Source organism: Macrobrachium nipponense, chromosome 30, assembly GCF_015104395.2.
Source record: "Macrobrachium nipponense isolate FS-2020 chromosome 30, ASM1510439v2, whole genome shotgun sequence".
Taxonomy (NCBI): domain Eukaryota; kingdom Metazoa; phylum Arthropoda; class Malacostraca; order Decapoda; family Palaemonidae; genus Macrobrachium; species Macrobrachium nipponense.
This window is the reverse complement of record NC_087218.1, coordinates 38,827,929-38,847,784: the sequence shown is the minus strand read 5'-3', so window position 1 is coordinate 38,847,784 and position 19,856 is coordinate 38,827,929. Positions and strand designations below refer to the sequence as shown.

At 39.5% G+C, this 19,856-nt stretch overlaps 2 protein-coding genes across 2 annotated transcripts in view; one reads left to right on the top strand and one right to left on the bottom strand.

The window, feature by feature from the left end:
• Window positions 1-8,461: 8,461 nt before the first annotated feature.
• On the bottom strand, window positions 8,462-10,069 carry LOC135202458 (uncharacterized). Its single transcript, XM_064231857.1, has one exon. The coding sequence runs from the start codon at window positions 9,950-9,952 to the stop codon at window positions 8,900-8,902; it is 1,053 nt and encodes a 350-aa protein (XP_064087927.1). The 5' UTR covers window positions 9,953-10,069; the 3' UTR covers window positions 8,462-8,899.
• Window positions 10,070-10,674: 605 nt separating this feature from the next.
• LOC135202456 (uncharacterized) overlaps window positions 10,675-19,856 on the top strand; it is a 28,267-nt gene continuing 19,085 nt past the window's right edge. Inside the window, 1 exon segment of the mRNA XM_064231856.1 lies at window positions 10,675-10,792. The gene's annotated coding sequence lies outside the window, so the exon portion shown is untranslated.

Below are 19,856 nucleotides of genomic sequence, written 5' to 3'. Positions count from 1 at the left end.
ATTGTTTTCTTGAAATCTTTGTTGTCTGGCACTTATAGTTCCTCGTGAAAATCTAAATAAAGAAGACAAATGTGTTTAAAAAATTATCCAAGTCCATGAAAAGGTTAAGAGTGACGACATTCCTTTTACCACTCTCAAGGAGTGGTATCAAAGATAGTACATATTGGTATCTTCAGGGTAGAACCTGCCTTTTTGTCACACATCTTCGTAACGGCCAAACTTATCCATAGAAACTAATAGTGAACGTTTACTCCACACTCGAGTAATTTCAGGCCATATCTGTGGGCCATTTTCAAGAGATGTTTGGGTTGTCAGCCTGGGTCAAGGCCCAGCAGTCTTCTGGAACTTCTCGTTGAGCTGTCATTTATGTGATGGCTGTTCTGGTTTCCTTGGGAGTTGCTAATCCCCTCTTGTCGCTCTGATATCCTGAGCTGATGTCAATGGGATTAACCATTAGCAACTCTCAAGGAAACCAAAACAGTCATCACATAAACGACAGCTCAACGGGAAGTTCCAGAAGACTGCTGGGCCTTGACCCAGGCTGACAACCCAAACATCTCTTGAAAATGGGCCACAGATAGGGTCTGAAAGTACTCGAGTGTGGAGTAAAATTAAATGTAAATACTTAGAAGTAAACAAGTTACACAGTGATTTTGTGGGTTTCTTTTTCAATCTTCAGAAGAAAACTGAAAGTTTTTGTTTGGTTCATAATGGAAGTGGTGTTCTGCAATGCCGCAATGAAGCTAAATTCACCAGGCCCATGAACTATTCAACCTCTGTTAGACTAAAATCTGGCTTGTGTACACAAAGAACAAAGCTTAATACTGTTATTGCTCTGCAGACATTTTAAAAAAATAAATCGGCCTCCAATAGTCATTTTGTTCATGCACCGGTGTGTACAACCGCAATCGATACAACTACTGATATTACAGCCATGTTTTTTATGAGACATTCTATCAAAACGTGTTAATGTGTAAGAAATACGTAGGTTGGCTGACGAATTTAGAACCCGCGGGATTCTCGGATTACTAGTGCGTTACAAAAACTAACTTTTCTGGTTTCTGATAACTCATTAAACTTGGTTATGTAAAAAAAAAAAATTCAAAAGTAGGAGTTCAGTTGGAAAGGTAATGTCGTCCCTAAATTGTAAAGACGACTAGTGTCGTTCAAAACAGGATATTATCACTAGCAAGCAAGCATGTAAGACACATGCAGACGTACGTAACTGTGTCGTGAACATGTTCGATTGTACACAAAGGGAGTGGTGAGAATTCGGCACTCATTCCTGTTCCAGGCGCTGACAGAGGCAAGAGATGGATGACCAGGAATTTGTGATAGACCAGGAATATTTGATTCTGATAGTTGACACCATACATGGTCCTGAATTAGTACTGGTCATGTTAGATCATTACTACGCTCTGTTGCAGTTGAGAGTAATATATTAGGCACACCAGCTTCAATAAGAGTGTTTGTGATGAAAACTGTAATGGAACTCCAAGAGAGTTTGTGCAATATGACTAGTAAACGGTGAAACATTCTGTGGGATCTGACGCACGGCTGGTGAGGCTTGTGTATAGATGTATGAAGTGGCTAGGGTCATCATGGAATTTTTCTGCACGGTGTTCATCCACGTTCTTGCAGCTCAAGTGCCAAGGTGGCGCTGATTATTTCCCTTTATTTTCATGGGAGCCAACCGCATTTAGGGGAAACGGGTTGTAAGGTTAAGCAATCCTCATGCCCAATAAATAAATCAGGCACGTAACAAAACACAATAGATATTTCTATGGCATAAAGAAGAAGAAATTGTGACAAATTGACACTGCTTGAGAACCAAGAATAGATCTCGTTCGCAGGCATTCGTGTATTAACACGAAATCCACCCCTACCAGGTCGTCGTTGTTTTGACGTGTCAAAGACACGTTTTCTATAAACGCGTATATCCTCCGTCCTAGGTGCTGCTTGTCTTTCACACATATGTATTTCTTCTTTATAAGGATGGCTCCAGAGGGTATTAGAATGGAATGGGGTGTGAAATTCAGGTTAAAGGCCAAGCGATGGGACCTTTGAGGTTAGTGAGAGTTTGGGGAAATTTTGTGTAAAGAGGTTTTAAAGGGTGTAACGGGGAGGACCCTGCAGTGGCACTACGAAGCATTTGTCAGGAGATAGTGGAAAGTAAGATGGAGGAAAGAAAATATGAACGGAGGCATAATGTAACAGTAATGAAAGGGGTACGCTGCGCTAGAGGTCGAGGAAAGGCTGTAAAGAACTTGAGTAATACCTCAGCGCACCACGTAAGGTGCACAGACGGTACCCTCCTATGGGGTCTAGAGGGTATTATAGGTTCTAGATTTTCAGTAAGTCTTCTTGGATGACGTTGCAAGGCCCACACCCTTCCACAGTGGACTAGCTGCCAAGTATACTTCCCTATTTAGGTTAATAAATATACCTACACTTAATCACGAAACAATAAAACACGGTGTTGCTGTACATTGCATAGAAGTTTACTGATTATTCCAACATTTGCCTTTGTAATTTGTCAGCTGGCCAGTGTTTACATTTAGCAGGAAAGACAATCGTTATACGGTAACTGAAGGCAGAGATAAAAGGGAGAGAGAGAAAGAGTAGCGAGTCGTGTGAACTTGAAGCGTGATTTTCATTATTATTGTAAAAAAATACATTTATATAAACTACGTACACCGACAACTTTAAAAACAATTTGTACACTTATACTCTAAACAGAGATGAATTGAATCGTTTCATGAGTAAGTTATCTTGTCAGCTGGTTACGAGGAAAGTTTTCGTAAAAAGAGTATACTGGATGACTTTGTGCTATTCACCAAAAATCGTTAGCAACCTTCACGCACGCAACTTCGTCTGCCATGTTTACATGTTATTCTCACGGCGATTCTCACGTTCACTGAAAAATACAAACATTTTCAGTTCTTCTAATACTTTACACTACTCTTTATAGTATTATAATATCAATAATTTAGTAACTTTCCACATTCGGAAAATCTGTAAGTCAATATCGTTAACGTATTGATGAGGAAAGTTATTTTAACTTCTGTACCTAATTTGCGGGTGTCGGAAGCTGTTAGTTGTGTGTATTTACTCTATAATTGGTGGCTACGACTTTAATGATTTCCGTTCTTAATACGATAACAAGGCAACGCTTAACATTCATCTGGAGGTGTTCCAGTTGATATGTGTAACAGAAGTTCGCTTGAGTACGGTACACCGTACGCTGACAACATACCGAAAACTACGAAGTGGTAAAAGCGCGCGTTTGAAATTATTCGCGAAAACTGTGGTTACTATATCACAAAATTCCTCTTTACATTAGTGGAAAATGTATATGTAAATGTAAGCCCATGAAAGAGTACTTGCTTTCTACATATTTGACTTATTTATTCACTGGTGTAACCTCCCGATTGCTAGTTGAGGTAGTTCGAACAGTTGCAAAACGCCAAGATATATTTTCAAAAATATTAGAAATACCATTATTGCCATGATAATACTTAGCAATATTCATGTGCAAAGCAACTGAATCCAAGGAATGATGACTACTGGACGAGAACAGCTCGTTACCAACACCTGCCCAGTTTTCCCGCAACCCCAACGGGAAATTCAGAGGTACAGTGAGGTTCAGTGAATGTCGTTACATATAAGGAAGCAACATTAAATGGGGATTTTATAGTAGCCTATACGGCAAAGACGGGGGGAAATGATGGTTTTACAGTGGCCCTTTGGCAAAGACGGAACAGAATGAAGAAACGTAAACATTAAACGGTGAAGCTGCGTGTTAACACATCCACAACCAAATTTATGTATGTACTCACACTCTTTGCAATCATTTCCGTATGCAGGCCAATATTTTGTAGTAGGCTATGTCCAGCTGAGGAAATCATGACTGTTTGTAGTTAAAATGCACTGGTAAATCCGTGGAAGCCCTCATAAAAAATCTCACCAGGATGACTACAAATGTCCAGATCCGAGTAACACTTGGAGAACGAAAAAAAAAAAAAAGAAGAAGGCGGGTGCAATTTGGTGAATATTTGGAATTTCTGAATTTCTGTTCATATAGTAAGCTTTATATGACTTACGTGACCTGCAGCAGTTTATATATATATATATATATATATATATATATATATATATATATATATATATATATATACATATAAAGCAGATCCAGAACCAGAGGCAAACCCTATGGTTAAAAATTGCAACCTATTGCCTCTTTCCCGCCCCACTTTTTTCCCGCTTTCGTCGCCTGTTAGTAACCCAATATCTTCGACTTGTCAGTCCTTGCTTTTGTCGGCCTTCTTGATGACAGTTCTCGTTGACTTGTCAGTGATAATTCCAGCTTAGTCTGAGTGCTAATCATTAACTTAATGATCAGCGGTGTCATAATTTCAGAAGAAAAACATTCCACCTGTACTTCAGCTTATCACGTTTTAGGCGCTGCTTGATTTTGGGGAAAGAGAATAATTCTGGACTTATCCGAGGCTTTCTTTACATGGGCACATAAGTAAATATAAAAACATTGAATATTATAATTAGTTACAAACATTTGTCAAGGTAGTCATGAAGCCTAAAGACGAACTGAGAAATAAAATAGAAAACTAGCATATTATGAGATAATGATTTCCAAATACAATACAAGAGCTGTGATTTTCGGAATTGCCGTCAAAGTAATAATAGAGTCCATTGTAAAACGGGAACTTTGCTCACCTGTCTCCGACTGCTCATGTATTGATTTTTTTTTTTTACTTGATTCATGAGATGCCTCTCTTTGCTCCTATAATTTCCCCCTATTTTTTCTGTCTGGTGTTGGTCAAACTTTTCATTCAAATAAAATTTTTATGCCATTTGTGACAAAAAAAAAAAAAAAATAAATAAATAAATAAATAAAATCGGTTCCTCCTTTGACATCGTTTTCTTACGTACCAAATTACCTTTATTTCGAGGTTCCCTTTTCTTCACCGAAGTCGTGACTCTTCTCTTACGAAAAAAAAAAAAAAAAAAAAAGGAGTGGCTTTGCTTGTTATTGCTCTCTTACCTTAAACTAATATCTAACTTGATCTACCCCTTCTCAATCAAACTTCCCCTTTATCACCATTCCTTTGACTAAAGATTGCTGATGACCAGCAAAGAATTTTTTTAAATTATTATTTCGCTACAACCAAAAGTAATCTTATATTTTCCCATGTGACTGTTAATTTTGCCAAAATGCTTGTATCACCATTTATTCGAGATAAGATATGAAGAGATTATGTTACGTTCCTCACTGCTTTGAAATTAGTAAAGTCTAATTAACACAACTCCGCCCCTGTCTTGTCTTTATTCTTTATAGAATTATACTATGATTATGGCATACCTTGTACTGCCCTTTACTTTCCTGTGCGACTGCATTCAGACCGTATTTCTGGTAATTATTAGCACGGGTCATATTTACATTAAAGAAAAATGTTGGATAAATAGTGGGGTTGTGCCAGGTCTGAATAGTCGGGTGATATGATGTGATTGCCAAAGGCTGTTGCGCTCTTAATTACCTTAGCTGGCAAAGGCTATGTTGAACAACCGCTCAGTTATCTAATGCTTTTCTTTTGTTGTCTGTTTGCTCCCTTGCGGCAGGTGTATGTTTTCAAGAACCTGGATGTTCACAGGCTGACTAAAGTCAGTATATTACAACAACAGGAGATTCTTCCCCAAGTATTTTTGTTTTGTTTTGTATGGTGTTTTTACGTTGAATGGAACCAGTGGTTATTCAGCAACGGGACCAACGGCTTACGTGACTTCCGAACCACGTCGAGAGTGAACTTCTATCTATATATGCAATTCTCATTCTTCATGATCCAGCGAATTTGACAGGGCAAAGTAATTTCGAATATTTTCTTCCCTTAAATTTAGTACACATGATAAAAACAAAACATCAAAATGGACAGTTGCCTTGTTTTCAGACATCATGGTCATCACCACACATGCACATTGTAGGCATAGCATCAAGCAGTGCAACTGACCAAGATAGCCCAGCCAGTGAAGGACAATGATCTGTTGCAGTAATTTGCTTAGCAAGTCAGTGGATGTGAATAGCTTATCTTTTATAGAACATAAATATCACTTCTTGAAAACATATAATTGCTTCATTCCCCTCTTGCTGCAATTTGAAAGACTTATGCCAGTCTGAAACTGTAAAGCAAGGTATATAGAAATGTTTAAGAACCTATTTCATGTTTATAACCTGAATTACAACAGTAATGGTATGCAGTGTATGCTATACCTAAAAGCAATACAAATGACAAGTCACCATTTGAAACAATTTAAGTAGCTCTGTAAAGAAGTAGCCATCTAAGTGCTTTTCTACTCAGTAGTTTTTGTATTTGACACATCACAATTTCAAACAATTTATTGGCCTCCCACCTCGGTGGCTGTGAGTTCGATTCTCGGGCATTCCACTGAAGGGTTAGAGATGTGTATTTCTGGTGATAGAAGTTCACTTTCGTCGTAAAACCATTGGTCCTGTAGCCGAATAACCACTGGTTCCGTGCAAAGTAAAAATGCCTTACAAACAAACAAACAATTTAAGTATGTACTATAAAGCAGTAGATATCTTAGTGCTTTTCTTCTTATATATACTAGTTTTTGTATTTTTTTTTACAATATTGAAGTGTTAAAAGTAAATCCTCATAAAAGTAATTATTTATGCAATGTATGTACATTGTTTTTTATATCCCCTATGTTTGATAGAAAAAGGTATTTCAAATACATTATTCTTGAATGAATGTGGTTACCTAGCAATGAGGTTACATTGAATCCCTTAAGTTGACCACAGTTCCTTAATTGGCAAGGAGGGTAAATATATTTCCTCTGTAATTATTTTAAATTATTTTATTAGTACATATGTCAGACTTATTAGAATGCTGTAGCCCTATTACACACATCCACATGGCTGTCCAATATCATGGAAGAGCCCATAGGATATTATTGTGACTTTTCATCTTTCTAGTTCTATATTTTGTAGCTACAGGAAATATAAAAATAGCTACCATGTATTGTAACTCATTTCTTTCTGGGAAAAAAGTAAATAAGGAGAGAGAGAGAGAGAGAGAGAGAGAGAGAGAGAGAGAGAGAGAGAGAGAGAGAGAGAGAGAGAGAGAGAATTATCTTATGGGTTTCTTTTCAGTGTTGTGAAGCTTATTGACAACCTACCATTTTTCAATAACTGGATGTGATCACACACATCGAATGTACCATTATCATTCCCTCCTTGTCCTGTGAGAAGAATGCTTTCCATTTTGCTCCAAGGCTAGATTGCAAAATAGGGTTATAACTTTACAAAAAAGATAAATTAAATTCTGGTGTTTCTAATTCTTCAGTATAGATAGTTAATCTGTAGTACAAAAATTGTGTGTAGAGGGAAGGGTGATAACATAGGACATAGACAATGTACTGCTTTACAACTGTTTCGTCTGATTTTTCCAGTAGAAATTTAATGTTGGACTAATGCACAGTACATCACTTCAGTTAAGATTGTTTCAAGGAGGATTACTGCAGTCACATAGGATTTTTGATATTGCTGTAATATCATTTGTAACTTTGGATCCTGATTACATCCAAATATTTATATTTGGTTAAACAATGAATTTTGTCATGTTTGCTGTTTAAGACTTTTTTTAATCATTATAGGACTGTTAATCACCTCTAACAGCAGTTAATCAAGTTAGTACTGTATTATAATAAAACTAATAAACTAATTTTATGCCAGTGGAAATAAAACAACTGCATTAAAAATTTTTAATTTAATATTATCAATATGCCATCTAAAATTTAGTATTTATGTCTTTGGTAACAAACATGTGAACCTTTTTAAATGCTATCTACAGACTATGTACATTATTAAATACACAATCAATAAACCCTAATGTGGTACACTTTACAAATAATACTGGTTTAATAGGTCTTTTATACTTGAGACATATCCTGTTTTAACAGAAGAATTTATATATATATATATATATATATATATATATATATATTATATATATATATATGCTTATATGTCACTAAATACATGTGACAATATATTTAGCCAAGGCCAGGAAAAATAAAAGGAGTACCAAGCGGTTTCGTGTTATTTCAACACATTTTCGAGGTAAAATGCTAAAAACACAGAGAACATCTGACAAACATAAAAACAAAAATGAAAAAATTGAAAACAAGTATATATTCAAAGTCTGATTAAAACCAGTACAGCAGGTACAGAACATTCAACAGGTGATTAAAAAGAAACAACCCTACAAATCTCGTTAACAACAAATGGGTCCAGTTTGTACAGTGACTTAATGAATGTAAGCCAGGGTATGTACAAACTGGACCCATTTGTTGTTAATGAGATTTGTAGGGTTGTTTCTCTTTAATCACCTGTTGAACTGTTCTGTACCTGCTGTCCTGGTTTTAACTGGACTTTGAATACTTGTTTTCAATTTTTTCAGTTTTTATGTTTACTTTGTTAAATGTTCTCTGTGTTTTTAGCATTGTACCTCGAAAATGTGTTGAAATAACACGAAAGCGCTCGGTACGTATAAATATACGTATAAATAAACAAATATATATATATTATATATATAATTTCCAAGAAATGCATACACTGTATACTGTATAGCCTTTTATGCAATGAAATATATCAAAAGCAATCCTCCAAAAATAAGTAGGCTTAGTGCAAAAGCCACTAACCTTTTTTAATGACCAGGGAATCATGTTGAATGAATGAAACCTTAATTGGTATTGTATGTCAATTTGTTCAAACACTCATTCATACTGTTCAGCTTTAAAAAGTTCCTGTGCCTAGCCTACTCAGTTGGCTAATTCATAATGCCAAGAGAAAATTAAAATTGTCCTAATAAAATGAACTTAAGAACAATGTGGAGATGCCATCACCACTCAATCGCACAGGTCTCCAAAATATCCAATTGAAAAATAAAATCTGAGTAGCATTTAATGTAAGAGTCACAGCTTGACAATGATGTTTGCAATGAGCTGAAGGTTCTAAAGTGAAGACACTACTTCCTGCACCTTGAAATAATACAACATTGGAAAATTCACTAATTGGAATTGGATACGGTTTATGTTCTGGTCCATCTATAAATACCAAATGATGCAATGAGACTTCTGTATCACTGGGAATGAAACCGAATCTCGGTAAAAGTTCTCTCAGGGCATGGAGAGTTTTCAGTCTGTTGACTTTCCATTCAATGTGCAGGTCTTTGGGGAGATCATCTTCAGTTGACAGATGCTCTTTCAGGTTACTGTACTTATGCATATGGATGCTGGTGGCTTTCAAAGCACCTAATTCCTCCTCACTTGCAATGTCTATTTTTCTGACTATATGGTTCCAAGACACACTAATACCAACGTGATTTATTATGACAAATTTCCCTTTATTGTAATAAATTTCTGTGAATTTTTCTGTATCAGATACAATTTCTGGCTGCATATTTTTTGAGCAAATACTGCAGTCGACATTAACCTGGTCAAAAAATGGATTTTCTAACAAACATTCTTCAGAATACCAACTAGACAGCGTTGGATATTTGTTGAGAATAGGTAGACTCAATTGTCTTAGCCCTGTCATAACTGGATAGATAAAATCCTGAATATGGCGCGTCACAAATTTTCTTGTGGGATTATGCGTTGATAAAAGGGCGCCAAATATTGCAAGAAATATAACACTAATAAAAATCACTTTTGTTAAGACTTTCGCTGATTTTATTATCACAGACACATACGACACCTGGTCATCAGACAAAGTTTGCAGTTGTAAGGACTCATTTTGCTGTTTGATCTGTACAGATGTCGTTAGCAAGTGACAGATCTCGGAATCTGTTAGTCCAAGTTCTCTGCCTTCTTTCCATATTTCATTGAGTCGATCTTCTGCAGAAAATGATTCCATGTTTCGCTAATGGTTCATATAGATATACTTGAGCAGTACCAAACTAATGCGGACAGACCATAACCGAACACCCTGAAGCCTGACTACGCCACTACGGGTTGTACCACCAATGTTTTTGTTTGTAAATATGAATTATGTAAAGGGTTTAAAACACGATTTGTCAAAATATATGAAGATAATGAGATACAAATGATTTTAAATAAGATTTTAACTTATAATAACGGATTATTCATGAAAATGAAAAGCTTTTTTTGAATTATTACATGAAGTTTATGTTCCAAAGTTTCCTAATATAACTCGGAAATAAGACTTGCAACCCATGCTTGTCTCAAATTCGCTAATTACTGTATGATTATATTAAAGTTCTAAAAATGGTGTGTTAAATTTTATAATATTAGGTGGCTTGACTATGACTATCATCTTAATACACATCTAAGTGTAGTGATGTTTTAACTATATGAGAAAGGAAATGTTAACCTTCCAATACTGTTAGTTTTTCACTGTGAACAATACCTGAGAGCACAATCAGCACATGAATGTAAACATCGTTCATCGTTTCATGGAATGATTGGATGATAGCTAAACCTTGAATGGTGTTATTATCTTGATCATTTTATTGTTAATGTAAGTAGACTAATCACTAATAAGTTTTGGATAATTTTTTTTATCTATTAAGAATTTAATGTTATAATTTCATATTCAATTAAAAAAGGTTTCCCAGTCAGTCTGTTTTGCTCGCAAGCACTCTTGAACAGTATATAATCAATTGCTTAGTATACTGTCATTTCAAAGTACGCGTATCACAAACGAAAACGTGCTGGCAGTGTCATACGAGTTTGGGTAATTGTTTTCCTGGTATTTCATGAATTCTTCATGTCATCTATGCTTTTTCATACCACAGGTTACCCTAGAGTGTAGCTTTCACTGCCCGTTCTACTGTAGGTTTGGCTGGCTATGCCTAAATTAGCTTTTTCCATTTGTCAAAGTCGACCTACTACCTAGCCTAGTAGACTAGTACTAGGTAGTACTAACTACCTTATAGGGGCTTAGACCTAACAATCGGTTTTCGGCTATAGAGGTACCTAACAAGTAACTCGGTAAATTGTTCAAATTAGGTATCTCACAAGCACTGCATTGTAGGTAAAACACCGCATGGCCTGCAGAAGGTCATGTACGATCAATGCATGCAACCCTCCGAAAAAGTACATTATAACGCATCCTGACACCGGAGATAGGCATCAGTCGCGACTTGTTGTTGGTGAGAAACGGAGCTAAAGACCTCTACTCTCCTTTCGAAGTAAAATATTTTCTCCAAAGTTAAAAATTAGGCACAGGATATCCTACCTAGGTACGGCAGCCGTATCCCGATCGTGGTAGATATTGGTACGGCAGTGAATTACGCATGCGTCAATTTCAGACTTCCTGCCGTACAGATAATAGGGTAGATCATCACAGCAGGCCACGCAGGCCAGCTACCATCAATGCAAGCCACCCTCCGAAAAAGTACATTATAACGCGTCCTGACACCCGAGATGGGCATCAGTCGCGACTTGTTGTTGGTGAGAAACGGAGCTAAAGACCTCTACTCTCCTTTCGAAGTAAGTATTTTCCCCAAAGTTAGAAATTAAGGCCAAATTTTAAGATTTAAACAGATTAAACAGAGGGTACTGAAAACGGTCTCAAACGTAGTGGAAACCTCACCAAAACGCGTTCAACATTTTTACTTACAACTCGAGGTATTTAGAGATTGACGCCATCTCGATGTTTACGGAGTAGCTTGTGTCAATAAACTAACCATTTCCTGTGATAAATCCGCACACCACTTGTACCCACAGACGCTGGAGCACTTTTATCACAACAATCGAAACACGATTTCTCATCAACAACAAGCCAGGCGTAAACAGCTGTTGGGGTAGAAGATGACGAGAAGCGTGCTCTTGGCAATTTTTAAATAAATAAATAGTAAAACATCAATATTTTACATATTTATGATGATTAATTTGAAAATATTCGTTATTGAAAAAGTAACTCTATTTTGACTGAAATTTAAGTAATTATTTTTCGGAATTAGAACGTTTTAAGGCCTGTATTATGGACGTCACGACGTCTTTGACTTTCGTACCTATTGTAAGTAATTGCTTTACTCAACTTTCTTGCAGAACAGTTTACCAGTTATTCATGCAGATTATCAGCTTTTCATGTAATTGTTATGATCGTAATGCGCATATATATCTTTATTAGTTATTTTTTGGATATATGAAGATGTTTTACTGCCGGGTTACAGCCTTAGTGTGACGCAATGCCTAGTGTGACGCAATCAATTTCGGTCCCTGGGACTCTTTCTGTTTTTGCACCATAAGAAATTAATGGGGCCGAATTTGCAATGACCAGAAAGTCGTTAAAAGAGGAAAGTTAGCATTAAGGGGCATATGTTTTGATTGAGAAAAATACAAATTTATACAATAGCCAGCTTGCAAAAAATACTTGATTACAAAAAACTTGATTGACAACTAAGCAGCATACCTACTATGGGTTTCAGAGACAGTGCAAGCACGTATTTTGGCAATATTTCTATAACGAACTCGTATCTGTTGCCAATTGGTATGTTTTCACCCTCCAAACTGGGTATAAGACTTACACAAAACGTGGAAATTGGTGAAATCAGACTATGTATTGAAAGTATATATACATAAATATTAGCAATTTTATCATTATTGGGCAATACCTATGACAACTAAATTCATGGAAACAGTTTATAATAATGCATCGGCGTATGTGTTAAGCTCCACTAATGTGGCAACAATGATTTTGCCATTTTTAGCATGCAAACATTAAAGGTTACATTTATTTCTGGCTTACAGTTTATTTAAAAAAATCAAAATACTTATATAGACTTAAATCAATGAAAAGTGCTAGCTAAAAAAAAAGCAAAAAATAAAATATATATAATCCACTTATCTATAGTCTGTTCCTCTATGGTTTTCGGCAGCCAGATGTACGACAAGGTTAAAAACATTGGATTGTATCTACTTTAGAAATATCTGTAATTTTTCAGGGTAATTTGGTTGCAAAAAAGGATAATAGACATGAATTAAATTAAAATTTTTAAATAACAAAGTAAAGTTAAACTAAATAACGAGTAAAGTAAACAATTTAGGGAATAAAACTTTGCAGTGTCGTCGTCTGCTGTTCGTAACTGTGTTTGTGGCGCGCGCTTAGGAACCAGGAACAACAACTTGTTTAAAGTGCAATGTGGAGTGAATCGAGACCAAAATGTGTATAGTAACAATCAAATAAGCACTGTGGAGTTTCAGTTGTGATGGCAGTAAGGATAAAAACCACCGATTACAAGGTAAAAATGAATTGAGTTCAAACCATGACCCCGGGAATAACAAGTTTCATACTTTCAGTGATATAGGCAACAAAATGTTGTTTTATTGTGCTGATTACAACTGCAATCTTGAGTAAAATCAATAAACGTTACATACATACGCTAACATTGTTCAAATGAGTGCTGGGAAGGCTGGGAAAGATGGTGTCCGTCACTGACCAGAACCTGCCATCCACACGGTAGCCGCCATATTGGAATTCAAAACTGCCTTGAAAACATATTTTACGTAGAGCGTCACATGCTTGTTTTAGTTCGTATGGGGCTTTCATATATCACATTATGTTGATGAAACTTCAGTCTTTTGAATGGAATGCTTAGAGTTGTAATTGTATTCTTGTTTCACCAATTAAATATCGAGTGAATAAGACCCGTCAAGTGTGATAAGTGTTGGTAGTCGGTGATGTTTGACCCTACACTATATTTTCTACCTACCTAGGTATAGTAGCTACTACTACCTATCCTCCGGTCAAAGAAGTTACCTACTAGGTAGCCTATACCTAGGGTAAACAACCGAGTGGACTGGCCAACTCACCGAGTACCGCGGTTTTGGCTACCCTCCGAAAAAGTACATTAACACGTCCTGACACCGGAGATGGTCATCAGTCATGAATTGTTAGTGGGGATAGCAGGAGCTCAAGACCTCTACTCTCCTTTCGAAGTAAGTATTTTCTCCAAAGATAGAAATTAAGGCCATATTTTAAGATTTAAACAGAGGGTAAACGCCGAAGCGGTAAAAATAAAAAACTCCCCCGAATGCCGGAGCCAGTTTTGAGTGAGCGTGGAAGCGGAAAAAATAATTTTTTCAAAAAATCACAGCGCGCTTAGTTTTGAAGATTAAGAGTTCATTTTTGGCTCCTTTTTTTTTCATTGCCGGAAGTTTAGTATGCAGTCACAGAAATGAAAAATAATATCATTATCATATGTAAATAATGCGATATATGGTAGCAAAAAAAAAAAATTCATACATAATTGTATTAAAATCACGCTGTGCAAAAAACTGGTAAAAAGCTACGAGTTTCTTTCTTTTTTTTCGTTGTATTGTACACTAAATTGCAATCATTTTGATATATAATAAAAGCAACACCGGAAAAATATTATCACAAAATGATGTACGAATTCGTAACGCGCGGACGTAAAATAATGTTTTTTTAAAAAATTCACCGTAAAATCTAAATATTGTTCTAGAGACTTCCAATTTGTTCAAAATGAATACAAATGATGAATATTACGATACTGTAAGAGTTTAGCTTACAATTGCGTTTTTTTCGACCATTTCGGTAGAGTCAAAGTTGACCAAACGTGGTTTTTTTATCTATTTATCGTGATTTATATGCAAATATTCGAAAATGAGAAAAGCTACAACCTTCAAATATTTTTCTTTTTATTTTGTTTACATGAAATTGCGCACATTTTCATATATAAAACTCTATGAAATGCTTAATATGAAACGGAGCAAATTTTCCGAGAATTCGATGTACGCAATTCGGAGATTTATGGCGGAGAATCCGCGCGCGGAGGGAAGGAAAGTTTTTTCCTTAAATTCACCATAAATCAAAATATTGTGCTAGAGATTTCCAATTTGTTGCAAAATGAAGGTAAATGATTGAATATTACTAAAATTTAAGAGTTTTAGCTTACAATTGCGTTTTTCGACCATTTCGGTAGAGTCAAAGTTGACCGAACGTGGTTTTTTTTCTATTTATCGTGATTTATATGCAAATATTTAGAAAATGAGAAAAGCTACAACCTTCAATTATTTTTCGTTTTATTCTACATGAAATTGCGCACATTTCCATATATAAAACTTTATGTAACGGCTAATTTAAAATGGTGCAAACATTACCACAATCGCACGTATGATTTTTTCGGAAGAGTTACCGCGCGGACGTAAGGAAAATGTTATTTTGTTCATGCAACTTACCTGACAGATATATATATAGCTGTATTCTCCGAAGTCCGACAGAATTTCAAAACTCGCGGCACACGCCAGTGGGCGGCCAGGTGGTAGTACCCATTCCCGCCGACTGGGAGGAGCGGATATTAGGAACCATTCCCATTTTCTATTCATATTTTTTCTGTCGCCGGTCGGTAAACAACTGTTTACAGACCTCCGCCTAGGATTTTTGGATTGACTCGTTCTAAGTATCTGGATTGACTTTTGGTTATTGATTCTGGATTGTTGATTGGCATACGCGATAGTGGACTGTTTTTTTTATTTTGGATTGGCTTTTCTGTGAACGTGATGTCTGGATCAAGTTCAGTGAGTTTCAGAGTGTGTGTGAAGAGTGATTGCAAGGTGAGGCTACCTAAATCATCGGTAGATCCCCACACAGTATGTATGGGGTGTAGGGGGCATGTTTGTTTGTTGGATGATCGGTGCAATGAATGCAAAGGTTTGACCGATGATGGATGGAAGGTGTATGAGTCCTATCGGCGTAAATTGGAACGCGATAGGATCAGGAGGGCTTCCTCCAAGGTAAGGGAAGTAACATTTCACCTGTATTAACACCAGTAGAATTTGCTTCACCTAATCCTGTGTTGTTGCCTGCGGGCCCTGATTCTGTGTCGAGAAGGTAATGCCCTTTCTCTGATTCTAGAGTTGTTACGCACTCTAGAGTCCAAAGTGTTGGCCTTAGAAACCGGTCTCAACGGTAAAAAGTTGTGGTGTGATCGTGCCCCTAGTTTTGTTTGGAGGGGGCGTCAGATCGGCCCCATAATGCCTCTAGGCCTAGACCTCTATTGGACTCCCAGGACTCGGGGAGTGGGTATGTCGAAAGCCGCAAGAGGGTTACGGGGGCTCCCCACTGATCTGGCGTCCCTTCGGCAGGACCTGTTGTTAGTTCCCAGGCTGCCAAGGAGTGTGCACAGGCTCGCATCCTTAAGGACTGTTTTTTCGTCCTCCGAGGCGCCCTCCCCGCGCAAGGGGTGGAGCGCTCGGAGAGACTCGCGTCCGTTGAAAAGGACTTTTCCGAGGGAGGACGCTTCACGTCCTCTCTCTCCGTTATCGTTGCGGTCTTCACCTGCGTCGTATTACGCGTTTCCTCCGCAGAAGAGAGGTAGGACGTCATCTGAGGACGACGCTGAGAGTGCTTATCTCGCGCTTCGGAGAGGCAGGTAGCTGTACCTGTGAGAAGGAAGGAGGCGTCCCCTCGCCCCTCCTCGTCTTCTCGCAGGTTCAGCCCTTCACCTCCTCTAGTTTCTTCACCAACGAAGAATATTCTTGTGTCTCTTCAAGACCAATTGTCAGCTTTAATGGCTCAGAAGACTCGCCCAGCAGCAGTCGAGCCTAAGCGTATAAGGACGCCAGACTGCCTGTCAAGAGGAAAAGGCAGTCCCCTTCTCTGTCTCCTCGTTTGTCTCTGTCTCCGCTTGCTTCTCAGTCGGAGCTTCCTCGTTCTCGTTCTACTGGTAGGAAGTCTCGTGGACAGGACGCTTTTCTTCCCTCTCGATGTCCTGATCAGCCCGCGCGTCAGGACGCCTTGGAGGACGCTCGGCAGGACGCTTTTGAGGACGCTCGTCGGGACGTTTTGCTAGACGCTTTGCCTTTTGAGGAAGGCTTTCGAGAGGCGCCCAGAAGGACGCTATGAAAGCGGAAAGCTAGACGCTTTAGCGGGAAGCGTAAGGACGCTCCTCTAGAGCGAGTAGAGTAGCCTCTCTTGACGCTCAGCGCGGTCAAGACGCTCTTCGTTCTTCGAGCTCTAAGGATCGACAGAAGGTCGGTCGCTTTGAAGAAGCTGCTACACTTAATCCTCGAAAGCCTTTGTTGAAGGCTAGACCCGTTGGGCGCACGCCCTCTCCAGGTGCAATCTCCTTTGCCTCTTAGGGAGGAAGGAGAGCTTAGTAGTCCGGCGGACTCAGTTGAGGAGGAACAGCCTTCGGTTTCGTCTGTGTCAGATTACAAAGTGCTGGTTCGACTGTTACGCTCGTCTTTTGGAGAGAAGTTCCAGCCTGCAGCTCCCAAGTCTCCACCCTCTCAGTTTTCTTTTTTTTCGTCATCTAAGTCTTGCAAGGTTACGGAGTTTGTGGAAATGAAACTTAAATTCTTTGTCCACCAAGAGGGCTTTTAAGAAGTTGCAAGATTGGATGGAACGTCGGAAGGATCAGGGCAAGTCGACTTTCGCCCTTCCTCCTTCAAGACTCAGTGGGAAAGGCGGCATCTGGTATGAGACCAAAGGAGAAGTAGGAGTTAAGATCCCGTCGTCTTCCCAAGGGGACTTTGCTAGTCTGGTCGATGCTCAGAAGAGGTCCCTTTTATCGACTGCTAAGATTTCATGGACGCCAACGGAGATTGATCATCACATGAAAGGACTGTTAAGGACTCTTGAGGTCTTTAACTTTCTAGACTGGTGCTTGGGAGTCCTGGATCTTCAATCTAGGAGTCCTGACTCGTTAGTCTGGGGGAGCTGTCCAATGTGTTATCCTGCATGGACAAGGCCGTCAGGGATGGTTCGGAAGAGTTAGTGTCTCACTTCGGCACTGCTTTTCTCAAGAAGAGAGCGCTTTTCTGCAACTTTACGGCTAGGTCTGTTTCTACAACGCAGAAAGCGGAGCTTCTCTTTCGAACCATCTCTTCCCCCAGGCTATGGTAAAGGACCTGGCAGTGAGCCTACAGGAGAAGGCTACCCAGGACCTCTTGGCCCAGTCTTCAAGACGTCCCGCAGTCCCTACTACGTCTTCTTTTGGACGACCACCTAGGAAGGTTAAACCCTTTCGTGGCGCTCCTCCCTCGAGAGCTGCTCCTCGAGGGAGAGGGCTTTCAAGAGGAAGAGCTTCCTTCAAGCCTAAATCCTCTAAATGAAAATCAAGTCCTTCAGATGCCGGTCGGAGCCAGGCTAAAGTTCTTTGCGGGGGCGTGGAGAGAGAGAGATACAGATGCGTGGTCCCTCAAGATAGTGGAACAGGGGTACAAGATCCCCTTTTTTGGACCCTCCTCCTCTATCCACAACTCCCAGAGATCTTTCCCCGTCATATCAAGGGGAGAAACGTCAGATTCTTTCGATCTTTTAGATCAAATGATCAAGAAAAGAGCGGTGGAACAGGTCTTAGACCTGGGTCACCAGGATATTACAACGTCTTTTCCTGGTACCAAAGCAGTCGTCGGGGTGGCGTCCAGTCTTGGACGTGAGCAGGCTGAATCTTTCATAGAAAATAAAAAATTCAAGATGGAAACGCCTCAGTCGGTTCTAGGAGCCTTGAGACCGGGCGACTGGATGGTGTCCTTGGACCTACAGGACGCATACTTTCACGTTCCTATCCACCCTCTTTCAAGAAAGTTTCTGAGGTTTGTGTTAAAGGACAAAGTTTGGCAATTCCGAGCCCTTTGTTTCGGATTAAGCACGGCTCCGATGGTATTTACCATGCTCATGAAGAACGTAGCGAGATGGTTACATTCTGCAGGGATAAGAGTGTCCCTGTATCTCGACGATTGGCTTATCAGAGCATCGTCAGAAGAGAGGTGTTGAAGGACCTTCACTTCACGTTAGCCTTGGCGAGGTCCCTGGGACTTCTGGTCAACCTCGAAAAGTCGCATCTGACCCCAACACAGTCCATCGTGTGTCTGGGGATTCAGATGGATTCAGTGGCTTTTCGAGCGTTTCCGTCCAGGAACGACAGCTGCAAGGCTTAGAGAGAGTTTCGGCCTTCCTGGGGAAGGAAGCTTGCTCGGCGAGGGAGTGGATGAGTCTGCTGGGGACCATTTCCTCGCTGGAAAAGTTTGTTTCCCTGGGAAGACTACACCTCAGGCCTCTCCAGTTTTTCTTGGCAGAAGAATGGAGAGTCAAAGAGGATCTGGATGCGACCTTTATGATCACCAAATCGGTGAAAAACCATCTAAGATGGTGGTTAGATCCTCGGAAGTTTCGAGAGGGGTTGTCCCTAAAGCTTCTGAGCCCCACGACCTAGTGTTGTTTTCCGACGCCTCCGTGTCGGGATGGGGAGCAACACTAGGAGGGGAAGAAGTGTCAGGGCGCCTGGAGGGGGGAACAGGTGTCCTGGCACATCAATGTGAAGGAACTAGCGGCGGTTTTCTGGCGCTACAGTTCTTCCAGCAAAAGGTTGCAGAAAAAGTTGTTCAAGTCAACTCGGACAACACCACGGCCCTTGCGTACCTAAAGAATCAGGGAGGTACACACTCCCGTCCTCTATTTTACTTAGCGAGGGAGATTCTGCTGTGGGCAGATGCAAGGCAAATCAGGATCCTGACGAGATTTATCGCAGGAGTCTAGAACGTCAGAGCAGACCTTCTCAGCCGACAGGATCAGATCCTGCCGACGGAATGGACTGCAATGCCCCAGGCGTCTGTCGGGAACTATGGAGACTGTGGGGGACGTCCTTTAGTCGACCTATTTGCGACGTCGAGGACGTAGAGGTGCCTCTTTATTGCTCCCCCACCCCGTGTTGGATCCGGGAGCAGTCGCTATAGACGCTCTGCTCTGGGACTGGACGAAACCTGGACCTGTATGCTTCCCTTCCCGCCATTCTCGATCATGGGGAAGTCATAAGGAAGTTCGCGGC